We start from the raw sequence: 12,744 nt of genomic DNA, 5'->3' as shown, positions 1-12,744 counted from the left end.
TATATGCAGTTCATGAAGTGACTCTTGAAAACATTTCCTACAGATGTCTTCCGAGAAGCTACAACTGAGTTCACTGTGGATGCTCGACCTCTAACGAAGGCCGGTGGTGACCACATCAGGACGCAGATCACGAGCCCATCCGGCTCCCCCACAGACTGTCTCATCCAAGACAACGCTGATGGAACATATTCAGTAGAGTACACGCCGTTTGAAAAGGGTAACCTCTGGGTTTGGGTTCACTGGGTTTTTTTAACTTGAAAGCGGAAAACCAAGAGCAAGCGGCTCTTCCACCACTTTCGTTTGGCAAACTGCTGAGGTCTGCCAGTAACTTGTTGGCATCCTAACAAGAGTTTTACCAGTAGAGGAGCTAATTCTGCAGGAAGCAGCTCTACTTGAACTTGAAGAACTGACTTTTACGGTAACTTGGCTTCAGAAGAAGAGAGTGTAGATAGTGTCTCTGGTTATGAAACACTAGCGAAGTCTTGTGAAATGCAGAAGGAAACTTTTATTGACATTTAGGTCTGTAGCATCTCGAAGTGATGTTAAGTAATGAGTGTATTTGGGGAATTCAGGACATGTTTTCCTCCTCTTAACAGGTCCACACACAGTCAGCGTAACGTATGATGATGTACCTGTGCCAAACAGCCCCTTCAGAGTGAACGTGACAGAGGGCTGCCATCCATCACGTGTGAAGGCACAAGGACCTGGACTTACAGAAGCTTTCACAAATCAGCCAAACCCCTTCTCAGTTGTCACCAGGTGACTGAGCCTATTTGATCTTCAAGGAATATCTGAGGGAGGGAGGAGTGTAGTGATGTGTGCAATGCAGGATGCTAAACTCAGTACAAATATTTATAAAGAGGCCAAGCTGTGTCCATCTGGTGACTGTGTGTGCTGCCTCATCGTCTACTGAGTACTCTGCTCTGCAGACATCAGGCATTAGGGGTCGATAGTTGTTGGGGGACAAAAATTCTAGGAAAATGTGAGTGAGGTAGTGCTGAACAGCTTTCCATGCCAGCACACACTGAAGGCTGGACATCAGAAGGCAGGTTATTGCATTTCCAAAAAGGATGAAAATGCAGCCAGAGCATGTGAAAGCTGCAAAGCTGCTGTTTGAAGCAGTTAGTTCTAACAGTGTGTGTTTCTGTCTTGCAGAGGGGCAGGAATTGGTGGCCTTGGAATAACCGTTGAGGGACCTTCAGAATCTAAAATTAGCTGTAAAGATAACAAAGATGGGAGCTGCAGTGCCGAGTACATTCCTTATGTTCCAGGAGATTACGATGTTAACATCACGTATGGGGGAGAGCATATTCCTGGTAAGAGCTCTTGCTCAGTGGCTTTCAGAAGAGGGAAGAAGCCAAGCTGAAGGCTCAGTGCATTGGGTGCATCTCCCTCATGCTGTGGAATGTTGATGTGATTTTGTCTTTGTGCTTTTCCTGGGAATTCAGGTGTAGAAAGCAATGGCATTTGCTCAGGTACAGGTGAGTGGGACAGGGATAGGGACACTAACCCTTGACAAATAACTGGTTTTAGGCACAAGTGGTATGTATTACTTCAGCTCATGAAAATAACCCCTTTGGTATTTGGATGTCTTCAAGATCCTGTTCTGCAGTAAGAGGGTCAGGCTGTCATGGGGATTATATTAAACTCTGTGTTTACCTTTGCATTCATTTGCACTGGATGTTTCCTGTTGGTCCCATTCTCTTTGTTGACGTACTGAACTTGCTAAAATATGAAGGAAACAAGCGTCTGCATGATGCTTCATTCGCACTTCTGGTTTCTTTCATGTTTGTTTTTTTTCCTGATGTGTGAGGAGTAGATGGTTCACAACTGAATTGTTGAACAGACAGTGAAAATGTAGAAGCACCATCATTATGCTTCTGGCTTTTGCAGAAGCAAAGGAGCAGTGTGGAGGCCATGGGGTTGTCATTCCTGCTAGTGGCTGAATGATAGTACTAAAAAAAACCCAAGGAAAAGTAGGGAAAAAAGACCTTTTTTAGTTTTTTTTCTATAATTGTTAACTCTGGTGTTCTACATTTGCTGTGTCATCTTCCAGGCAGTCCTTTCAAGGTTCCTGTGAAGGATGTTGTGGATCCCAGCAAGGTGAAGATAGCAGGACCAGGTCTGGGAACAGCTGTTCGAGCTAAAATCCCACAGTCCTTCACTGTAGACGCCAGCAAGGCAGGAGTAGCACCTCTCGAGGTGGTGGTGACAGGACCCAGAGGTAAGAACCAAAGTACTCCATCTGGCTGCGACCCCTTCTCTGTGTTTGGGTCGGTAACGTGGCCCTGTTTGCAAAGGTGGTGATGCCAATTGAATGAGCATTTCTCTCTGTTCCTGTTCATCTGTGAACGGGATAGCTGCCCCTTGATAGCTGACCTTTGTGTCATGCTGTGAAAGGAGAGCTGTGTCCTAGGTAGTGCTGCTTTGGACAGTGCCTTTGATGGCTTTAGCTTAATCTTCAGAGCTGGGAGAAGTGATGTGAGTCACCATCACCAGTGAACATTTGTGGCTTAGTTTTAGACATAAAAAAGTAAATCCAAAGTCTAACATGCAGTGCCTTGGGAAACCTGTGTAACTGGGTTGCAGAAGTCTCTAAATCGTGGTGGAACTGCTCAGTAGTCCCCAGAGAGCAGCAAGGCCCTTGAGTGACAACGTTAATGTTTGCATTGCTAGAAAGCTGTGTCTCAGTGGCACAGTATCTTGGCAGCGAGTACCTGTTGGCTGCAAGTCTCACCTTGCTAGGAGGCAAGAGCTGCTTCCCTACTGGAGTGTCAGGTCCCTTTGTGCAGGAGCCCCTCAGGTAACACTTATTTAATTCTAGCGGATGAGACGGATTCTGAGGGATGGCGCTCCCCACTGAAAGCAATTTCGGATTTCTTTAAAGGTGGTCCAAAGGGTGACACTGAGACAGGTTTGAACTCTCACTAGCTACTGGCAATTTTGGCTCTTGGAAATCCAATTGGCAACAGCAAGAATCATCTGGAGGAGGGAGTGGGAACCAACGATGTTGCTTTTAGGCTTTGCATGGCAACTATATAGGTTTATTTTGTGCTTGCTTTACTGCTAATCCTTCCTATGTTTTAAAGCCAACTTGTAATTGTAGACTGCTTTGTGTGTTGATCTGAACTGATATGTCATGTAATCTGTTGTAGATTTAGCTTAATGCAAATTGAAATAATTGATCCTGCTTTCTTAGGACTCTGGCAGCTTGCAGGGCCGTCCTGCCTAGGCACTGAGCCTGCCTTTCCAAACTCCTGATTGTGAAAGACTGGGTTGGTGAATGCTACACTCCAACTGGCTTTAGGGCTCAATTCTGTGCAGTGAATCCCAGTAACAGTGTGTAATCTTAAAAATGACAGTGCAGACAATTATAACTATTACTCATTTTCTGTCTTGAAAGATCTTCCATGCACTTTTAGCAATTGCTCTTGACCTGGACTGTACAGAAAGGCAGATCTTTCTCTGGTATTTTCATGCTAGCTTTTGTTTACAGCGAGAAGATGGGAGCCCAGAGAGCGGTGGATAACAAATCTGTGTCAAGTCAATGGCTTTGAATACAAAATACGGGAAACTGATCACTGATCCATGCCTGTTGCCTTCATTCAAAAAAAAAAAAAATTAAATTTAGCTTGTTGCAAACTGTAAATGAGCAGTGCATCTTGGAGCTTTGTGCAGCAAATGGCTGGTGAGGAACTGGGTTTTGACATTGCAACTGAGAAAATCATATATTGCCTTTTTAGGAGTTGTGGGGCCTGTTAACGTGGTAGACAATGGAGATGGCACCCACACGGTGGTGTACACCCCTATGCAGGAGGGCCCCTACCTGATCTCTGTCAAATACGCTGATGAAGAGATTCCTCGAAGGTAAGGTGATGAGATAAGCTTTGGTGAACTGAAGATTCAGTGATCCAGTTGTGCTCTCCCAGCACATGAGCACCATTTAAGGACTAGCTGTGGTCCTTTCTATTTAACCAGTGCAGCTCCTTGCAAGACTTCTGGGTTCAGTGGTGGTTTTAGGCTGCTGCACCTATAGCAGACACTGTTGGGGAGGTGTATCCACACCTCAGTGTGTGCTGCAGCAGCTGCCAGCCATTGACTGGGGAAGAGGGGGCAATAATGGGTTTCTCTTTTAGTCCCTTCAAGGTGAAGGTGCTTCCTACATATGATGCCAGTAAAGTGACGGCGAGTGGACCAGGTCTCAGTTCCTATGGCATTCTAGCCAGCCTGCCTGTGGAGTTTGCTGTGGATGCTAAGGATGCTGGGCAGGGACTTCTGGCTGTACAGATCACTGTAAGTAACTACAAAACCAAGCAGGACTGGAAACGTGTTGTTCCAGGTGGGCAGCAGTCTCTCCCATCAGAAGTGTCCACAGCTTTACCCTGACCCACCCAGTGTCCTGGAAACTGGGCTGCTGGCCGGACCCCAAGGTCTGGTACAGAAAAGTCTTGCACTCTGTTTGTGAAGCTCTTGAGACTGCCTTTTTTGAAACTGCTGTCTTAAAATCATCAGCCATGCTATATTTGGCTCTTGTTTAACCTTACACTCTGCAAATGCCCAAAATGAGATAAACAGTTTCTTGTAAGATTACGAAAATACTGTCATTTGAATGGAGACAGCCTTCTAGCAGTGCAGTTCAGCAAGGCCATGAGATAACATCCACACTAAGCATGACATTATGATAAATTAAAACACAAGTCTCCCTCAAGGTTGCCAGAAGTCATAAGCTGCTTAAGGAGATACTGCAGGAATGTTTTTATTTGGCTTTGGTATTGCTCTTTCTGAAGTTTCTGGTGCCTGGACTCTGTGGCCTCACAAAGAGGTCTCTGGTTAGTGGACCATAAAGCACATAGCTCAGCTCTGGCATGCCTAGGTCATGGCATGGCTGGTTGTACTTGCCCTTCTGCATTCTTGCTCCTGTGCTGTCTCAATGTCTGTTCAGGTGCAGCAAAGCAGTTGCCATTATTCTGGCATGCATGTGTGGCCTTAAAGGATCCAAAATACTTATCAGAGCTCCCAGCCTGGCTGTGGCTTTGAAAATCAAGTTCCACAAGCCCTGCATGGTGGAAATGCATAGGTGATCCTTCTGGCAACATTTGCTTGCTCCTTGTTCTGAGCTGTTGAATGTCAAATGTTTCACAAGCCTTCCTGAAAGAACTAAGCTCTTCTGTGCTGTACCTAAATTTCAAGTCCTCTGCAGTTTATACTGTACCCCAGGCAGTGTTAAGTCATAAAATACAAAATGAAGTCGACATGTGGTTCCTTGTAAACAGGCTTGGAAGACTTTCTAAAATGCTTTGTGCTTTGCAGCTGGTGAGAAATGGTAGTTGAAGGGGCTGCATAGACCTGCTTTTAACTGTTGACTTTGCAGTGTGCCAGCAGCTGGATGCCTCATGCAGGAGACAGCAGACTCCAATAATGCTTCCCCCTGCCCTCAGACCTTTCAGGGAGCAGCTGCCCAAGGCTACCCAGTGCTTACTCAGGACAGAGCTGCACAGTCTGGCTCCCCATCTCTGCCTCAGGGACCTGGGAAGCATTCTTCATTTCCAGCAGTGATCTAACAGTGAAGCCTGAAACTTCTTACAATTAATTTAAAGTTCATTAAAATACCTTGCTGCTTCTTATAAATATTCTTGTATCAAACGAAGGGTAGTTGATGATAGTACAAATTGTTTTATAGTGGTCTGATACCTTTCTGCTCCCAGGAATCTATTGCTGGTACTAGTCTTTGAGTGAAATGTATTTCAACCTCAAAAAGCTGCAGTTCTGAATCTGTTTGAGACTATCTAAATATATATTTGTTGCCCTACTAAAGGAATTCAAAACTAACTTCATAGCGCATAAATCTTCTGGTTTGCACTCCTCAGGACCAAGAGGGCAAACCCAAGAGAGTGGACATTCATGACAACAAGGATGGCACTTACACAGTCACCTATGTCCCCGACAAAACAGGCCGCTATACGATCGGTGTGAAGTATGGCGGAGATGATATCCCGTCCTCTCCCTATCGGATTCGGGCATCTCCATCTGGGGATGCCAGCAAGTGTTTGGCCACAGGTGGGTGTTTGGTCCCTCTCTGTTGCTGATGTTTGTGCTGGGTGTAAAGGTGCCTTCTGAGCATGGTACAGTTGATGTAATGGGTGTAGAAGACACGCTAGAGACTTCTGTAATCTGGCTGCTCTTACAAGGAGAGGTTTTCCTGAAGACAAAGAAGTGTCTGCCCTACGGGTGACCAGAAATCTCTTACAGCCTCTAGACAAATCTGTGCAACTGCCTGGGCTATCACAAACAGCCAGATGCAACTTAAGTCTGATGCTTATTTTGGCGTAAATAAATCCTGCTGAGAACTGCAGTCAGGTTGATTTAAAAAAAACACATCTGCCTGTGTCCACTGCATCACTGCAGCACGGTGCCACCTCCTAGGAGGCTGTGGCAGAGAGCAGAAGTGACAGGAACCAGTTACAAGAATGCCACTGATTTTTAGAATAAAGGATGAAACTAGGCAATGCCAAATTGAACAGGGAAACTTAATCTTTTGGTTTAGATCTGTGAGAATGTCTGGGCATTGTGCTGGACCTGGGCATTGTGCAGTTAGAGTGCACCTGATGCCTTTCCAGGAGCTGGCTGCTAGTTGTCTTAAACAGAAATAAATTCCTGACACAATGGGGAAAAAAAGAGAGGGATTCCCTTTACTTTACAAAAAAGATACTTTAATGGGTGAATCTGATACTCTCACAAGTAACTCAAGTTGCTACCTATTCAAAGTAACTGAGTTGGAGATTACTGTCAGATGCCAGCTAAAATTTTCCCTTTCCGAGAAGTGCTTCTGATTCTGTGCTGTAAAGCTGAAATACAATCGCTGTAGGTAGGAGTAGATGCTGGAATAATGCCAAGGTATTAAACCAGCAGGTTATTGCCACTTGAAAAGGAGCTGTTTACCTGGTAATGAGTGCCAGTCAGAACCAAGAATGTTCAATACATACTGCAAATAAGACATAATAGTTCTCATTTAAACACAATGTTCTTCAAGCTGGATCTGATAGCTACAATTTGGGCATTGTTGTATGATTTTTATTTTTTTGGGTTGTGTGGCAGAGCAGTGGAAAATTGTTTGTGGGCAATTGTGGAGGAAACATGGCCATGGCTGCTACTGTGTCCTTTTATAGCTGCTTACACAGGAGGTTTATGTTAGAGCAGTGCAGCTGAGTTGCTGGCTGGGCAGGAGAAAATGCCTTTGGCTCTGCATAAAGGAGTATGATGATAAGAGTATGGGTTAAGGCATTGCTTTCTTCAAACTAAGCTTTTTTCCCCTCTGTTCTCATCCAGCCTCTCTGATTGCAGAGGAGAAGGAAAGCTAGTAGCCAGCTCTTGCATGCCTCTGTGCTGACCAGTTTTAATGAATGTCCCTTGTCATACATCTGCTCCCAAAACCACATCTGTAGGTCCCTGGGACCAGTGTCTTGGTGCTGTGCTCCCCAGGCGCCTCGCAGGCAGCCTTCCTGGGAAAACTGTCCTCTGAATGCTTTCTGTAACGAAAATTGCCTTGTAGGTCCTGGAATTGCACCCACTGTGAAGACTGGTGAGGAGGTTGGTTTTGTGGTAGACGCCAAATCAGCAGGGAAGGGAAAAGTGACGTGCACCGTCCTCACGCCAGATGGGACAGAAGCTGAAGCAGATGTTGTTGAAAATGAGGACGGCACTTACGATATCTTCTACACTGCCGCCAAACCAGGAACCTATGTGATTTATGTCCGCTTTGGTGGGGTGGACATTCCCAACAGTCCTTTCACCGTCATGGTAAGCCAGCTCTGCTCCAAAAGTACCTCCCACTCGGATTCCTGCTGCCATGTTTTATTTAGCGATAGGTTTAACTCTGTGTGTAAATGTTTGCTCAGACATTTATTAGGCTAGCAGGAACTAATGAATCCTTGTTACTTGCAGAGCTTATTTTGAGCAGGCAATACGGTTAAGTGAAGCGGGATAGAAGCCATCAGAGGATGAAGATTTGGCTTCTCTGAAGAAATTTGTTTTTCATTTCCTGACCATGTAGTTCTTTTTCTAAATGATGTAAGGGTGTTTGTAATCAGCTTCTACAACTAATTACTTTAGCCATTGTCAGATACAGTGCTCTGCCTTCTCTCTCTCATGCTCTTTATTAAGTTGACCCCAAAATAAGGAATGGTCTGCTGACAGATCCCAGGGAAGTAGACTATTAGCTCACACTTTAAAATGATTTGTAAGTGCTAGTTAAACTGTTATAGCCAAATTCCCCCTCTTTCTAATTATCTTCCTTCCAATGTGCAGTACGTCAGCACATTTAGCAAACAAAACCCCAGCCCCCTGAGAAGCAGACTAGGTGCCTCTCAGGGCTCACAGAAGCTCTTCATGTGAAGAACAGCTCTCTTTGTTGGCAAAACAATTCCTGGTCTTGTAATCTCAGTCAAAGCAGCCTCCGATGCATCTCGGTCCATGAAACCATAGGACGGTACTTGTGCTGAGTGTGGATGGAGCTCACAAATCCTTGGGGCCAGGCATGCTGGCTCTTCCTACCTGTCACCCTGGCAGATTGCTGGGTGTCTGGAGATTTCCTTGAGAAAAGCGACTCCCTTGGTCGCTGCTCAGAGCTTGCCACAGGAAATGCCTCTCAAGGTCAGGGAGCCCAATCCAGGCCAGCCAGAATTCCCACTTCCTAACTGGCTGATAGACTATGTGTTTGACTTGGGTGTCTCAGCTGGGAACACAGAACACTGGAACAGCAGCATTTCTCTTTTGCTTTGGTTTTCTTAGTGGAGTCTTTCCATGCAGAAGTTTCCAGCGGGTTATTTCATTAGTGGGGCTTTGCAGTGGTGTGAATGGGCAGGAGGGGCTGGGGTGGCTGAGCCCAGGGGAGCTGCCAAGGGAGTGTGGGTGTCAGCCCCAGCCGCTTCTGTCGGATTAATGGGGGAGATGGGAATTTGCAAGTCATCCTCTTGGCATGCCTGGTGAGAAGAGCGGCTGCACCAGGGGAAAACACATTCCATGTCTTGACAACGCCGTCCCAGCTATGAATCAGAAGAATGGCTTTGCAGCTATGGCTGGATGTGGGCTGGGTCATTCACCCCAAGTGCATGAGCTGGAGCAGCCTTCCCATGCCAGCCGGCTCCCGTGCATCCCAGCTGGCACACTGTGCTGCGCAGCGCTCGGGGACTTGCAGCTTAGGTTGAAACCTTTCCCTTCCCTCCCTGCATCAGTCCCATAAAAAAGCAACTTTGATATTCAGTTCCACCAGGTTCAGGCACGGCTTTCAGCTTCCCCTCGAGCACCGAACAGCGGCATGTACTGGCCTTGTCCCTTTGCTGGTGGCTTCCCCCAGTGCCCAATGCCTGCAGATAAGGGCAATTTCCCAGCTTCCCTGACTGGATCCAGGTCTTTGCTATGGCGAGAGGACTGGGAGGGCTACGCGGTGGGAGGAAGATGTTGAAAGAGCTGTGTGTTCTTAACTGTGAAAGGTGGAAATGCCTCCATGGCAGAATAACACCTTAATAACACCTAACCTGCCTCTACCCCTGCCCAGGCTGTAGATGCAGATGATGTCGCCGCACGGTCACAGGAGCCAGTGGGCGCTTCCCCTCCTGGATTCCGCCCTTGGGTACACAATTTTTGCATTTTTCAGTTGCTTTTCCCCATCTGTGTTCCATTTCAGATGACAGCCTGCTTCTTGGGACTGCTTGATTGCTCTGGTCATTGTGTTCATTCTTTCTGTTTCATCAATTGTTCTTGGGATCCAGACCTTATTTTTTCTTTGCTGCTTGAAGGGAGTCTCCGAATAAATTCTCATTTAAACACGAAGAGGATCATTGCACCCACAACTTCCACTTCTCAAATGTCTACTGTTGGCAAAAGCAACCTGAGTGTACTGCTTTGTTTTCCCAGTAAAATCGCAGTGTCTTGAGTTCAGAGTCACACTGTGAAACTTGTTTCTTTTGTCTGCGTTGTGTTGCAATCACTTTGCCCCATTTAAAAATCACTTTCTCTTCCAGGCCTTAAGCAACTAAATCCTTTCAGATGGAGCCACTTTGGGTCTTGTGTGTGCTACATTGTCTTCCATCCCTTTGTGTTCCATTTATATATCTAACTTTTTTCCAGCATGTCTTCCATCCGTGCCGTGTTTGATTTGCTCTGCTCTGCAGTGTGGTGTTGTGAAGGAGAGCTTGGCCGGACACTGCTCTGGTTGAGCCCCGTCCTTGGCTGGCTGCAATAATCACCGCACACTCTCTTCTGCTTGTGCTCACAGGGGAGTTGCTCAGTGCTCATTTGGCTCCACCACCCTTGTTGAAGTCACCCATCTTTTTGCTTCCTTTAGGTTACAGAAGAAGCTTATGTCCCAGTTGGAGACATGAACGGCATGGGATTCAGGCCCTTTGATTTGGTCATCCCATTTGCTGTAAGGAAAGGAGAAATAACAGGTACCTGGAGTGCCTCTCAGGGAGGTTTATGCATTTTGTTAGTGTGTTTATCCATTTGCAGCTACCAGTCTGGGTGGTCTAGATCATAGTGTGTGGGGGAGGTTTGTATCCTGCCAGCAACTTAGTTGTTTAATTTCACATCAAGTGGTACCCGCTGAGGGATGAGTAGGATACGCCCTGTCACTGGTTTGAGTTAAGTGAGGGGATTCTTAGTGCTGCCGTGGCCCTCAGTGCTAGGCTGTGAGCTCCTGCACTGTAGGATCTGTTGCTGCTTTTTCCCTTCTGGAGCAGCTACATGCATCCTCGATAAGCTCCATTATTTCTTTTGAGCAGATGATGCAAAACAATTAAACCTGCAGTCCTGTTACATATATTCTCCAAATCAGGCAACCCCTCTTCCACAGGTCTGACAGCTGAGAGCATCACCCCAGTAGCACCCTGGTTGCACTAAGTTCCTGCACACAAGGGTTGTGTCCCCTCTGCCCTCTATCTCAGCAATCCTACCCCAAACACTGGGCTGTCTCAGCTTGAAGGAACAGTTGGTCTTCCCTTTTCAAAAGAGCACAGGAGGTGGAGCATCTTGCTACGAAGTAGTTCAGTGACTTTTCTGGGGCTTGCTGTGGAAAGCTCAGTGGCTGCTGCAAACAGCCCTGCCTGTAGAGTTTGTAAGGTCACAGGACTGTTTGCCAGATGTCTACCACTGCGCTGTATTCATGTAGCTTAAGTAGAAAACATGTCTGGTTAGTGTTCCCATTAGTCTCCTATTTGTGCCTGTGGGTAAGGAATTTAACAATTTAAAATGCTTGTTTGAAATGGCTAGACAATTCTCTGTGGGTGGGAGAGGGGAAGCAGGCAGCTTCTCCTTCTGTAACTCCCATGGTGGCCTTTTGTAGGTGAAGTACACATGCCCTCTGGAAAGACGGATACGCCAGATATCGTGGATAACAAAGACGGCACAGTTACAGTGAAATACGCTCCTACTGAGGTCGGGCTGCATGAAATGCACATAAAGTACATGGGAAAGCACATCCCAGGTGAGTCTGACAAAGCAGGCGATGCAAATCCGAGTGCAGGGTCCTGCTGATGCATCTCCTCCCTGCTGATGTTGTACAGCTGAGTTGTACACACTGTAGTAAGAACTGCCTGGGTTGTCTTACTACTCAGCAGCACTTCCTCTGCAAGCAGTCCAGAGAGAACTAAAGCAAAGGGGTAAGTGCTGGCACATGTGAACTTCCATTGTGGTTTAATAGTACCAGCCAGGCTTAAAATGGATTTTGGTTTTGGGAACTAGCTTTTGTGGCATTTCATTATGAAGAAGAAACATACAATTTTCTAACTTCCATCTTTTTCTGCCACGGTGCTCAGCAAAACTAGTGGTTACAGTGTGTGTTTATCCTTAAAACTGCATTGGCAATCTGTGGGGAGGAGTGAGTGGCTAAAACACTATAGTTACTGTTTCCATCTCATTGCAATAAAATAAAACACACATGCACACTGTGCTGTAATCTTTCTTTCTTCCTGGCTGCTTCTTAACAAACAGAAACCACTGCCTTTCATTCCCTTTCTTTTCTTTGGTCCTTGCTTCAGCAGTTCCCCAGCAGAAGCTCTGCCTTGCCTGGAGGCTGCAGCTGCCCTGCGGTTCTCCGGACATGCCGGCTGTGTGGGGCTGGGGGGAAAAGGGGCAGATCTGTAGGAAGGTGTGTTAGACATGAGACAAAATACCTTCAGCACTGTGTGGGCAGAGCTGCTGGCTCTGCTGGTGTACAGAAAGACAGGATAACTTTGGCTGAAGCAGGGAGCTTGGTGATGTGGTGGATGGTGCTACTTCATTCTCTGCAGCGCTTGTATGGATTTAGAACCTCCATAAATGCTGAACTCCTGGATGTTTTAATTCAGTAAAACCACTACCCTGCACCAGGACAGAAGGATGATGTTGCCTCCTTGAAGGCTGTCATGAATCAAACCTGCTGCTGTCTCAGCTGCAAAATCTAGCTTTGGGCTGAAGAGCTATTTGTGCCTTCTTTTGAAACCATTATTGGCTGTTGGTGACTGTACTTTCTGTTCTTGTGCACCAGCTTAGCTAATCTGAGGCTGGCAAACACGTTTTTGGATACCCTTCAAATTTGCTGGTTCAGGTTCATTGAGTCAGACAATGTGCTCTGCTAGTTCCTAATTCTGAGCTACCAAAATTCAGAATCTCTGCCTGAACTGAAAGCCTGCTTCTGAGTCATGTTCTGATTTAATGTGCTAAAAATAAACTTTCAATGAACAAGACCCTTTACAACATCATTGAAACTTA

General features: G+C 46.2%; 1 protein-coding gene across 4 annotated transcripts in view; it reads left to right on the top strand.

The window, feature by feature from the left end:
- Positions 1 to 12,744, top strand: part of FLNB (filamin B) — a 70,726-nt gene that overhangs the window by 44,134 nt on the left and 13,848 nt on the right. For 3 of the 4 annotated variants that reach the window (XM_027884850.1, XM_027884848.1, XM_027884851.1), the window contains 11 exons: positions 44 to 217; positions 597 to 759; positions 1,156 to 1,316; positions 2,057 to 2,224; positions 3,744 to 3,867; positions 4,137 to 4,293; positions 5,868 to 6,057; positions 7,550 to 7,797; positions 9,554 to 9,628; positions 10,343 to 10,445; positions 11,339 to 11,479. In XM_027884850.1, the coding sequence (XP_027740651.1) occupies positions 44 to 217; positions 597 to 759; positions 1,156 to 1,316; positions 2,057 to 2,224; positions 3,744 to 3,867; positions 4,137 to 4,293; positions 5,868 to 6,057; positions 7,550 to 7,797; positions 9,554 to 9,628; positions 10,343 to 10,445; positions 11,339 to 11,479 (1,704 nt within the window). The remainder of the gene's footprint in view (positions 1 to 43; positions 218 to 596; positions 760 to 1,155; positions 1,317 to 2,056; positions 2,225 to 3,743; positions 3,868 to 4,136; positions 4,294 to 5,867; positions 6,058 to 7,549; positions 7,798 to 9,553; positions 9,629 to 10,342; positions 10,446 to 11,338; positions 11,480 to 12,744) is intronic. The other variant, XM_027884849.1, reaches the window with a different exon arrangement.

This window comes from Empidonax traillii, unplaced genomic scaffold (genome assembly GCF_003031625.1).
Source record: "Empidonax traillii isolate 1590-97213 ecotype Southwest subspecies unplaced genomic scaffold, ASM303162v1 scaffold155:size2260171, whole genome shotgun sequence".
NCBI classification, from domain to species: Eukaryota; Metazoa; Chordata; class Aves; order Passeriformes; family Tyrannidae; genus Empidonax; species Empidonax traillii.
The sequence above is the reverse complement of the archived record's forward strand: the minus strand, read 5'-3'. Positions and strand labels throughout refer to the sequence as shown.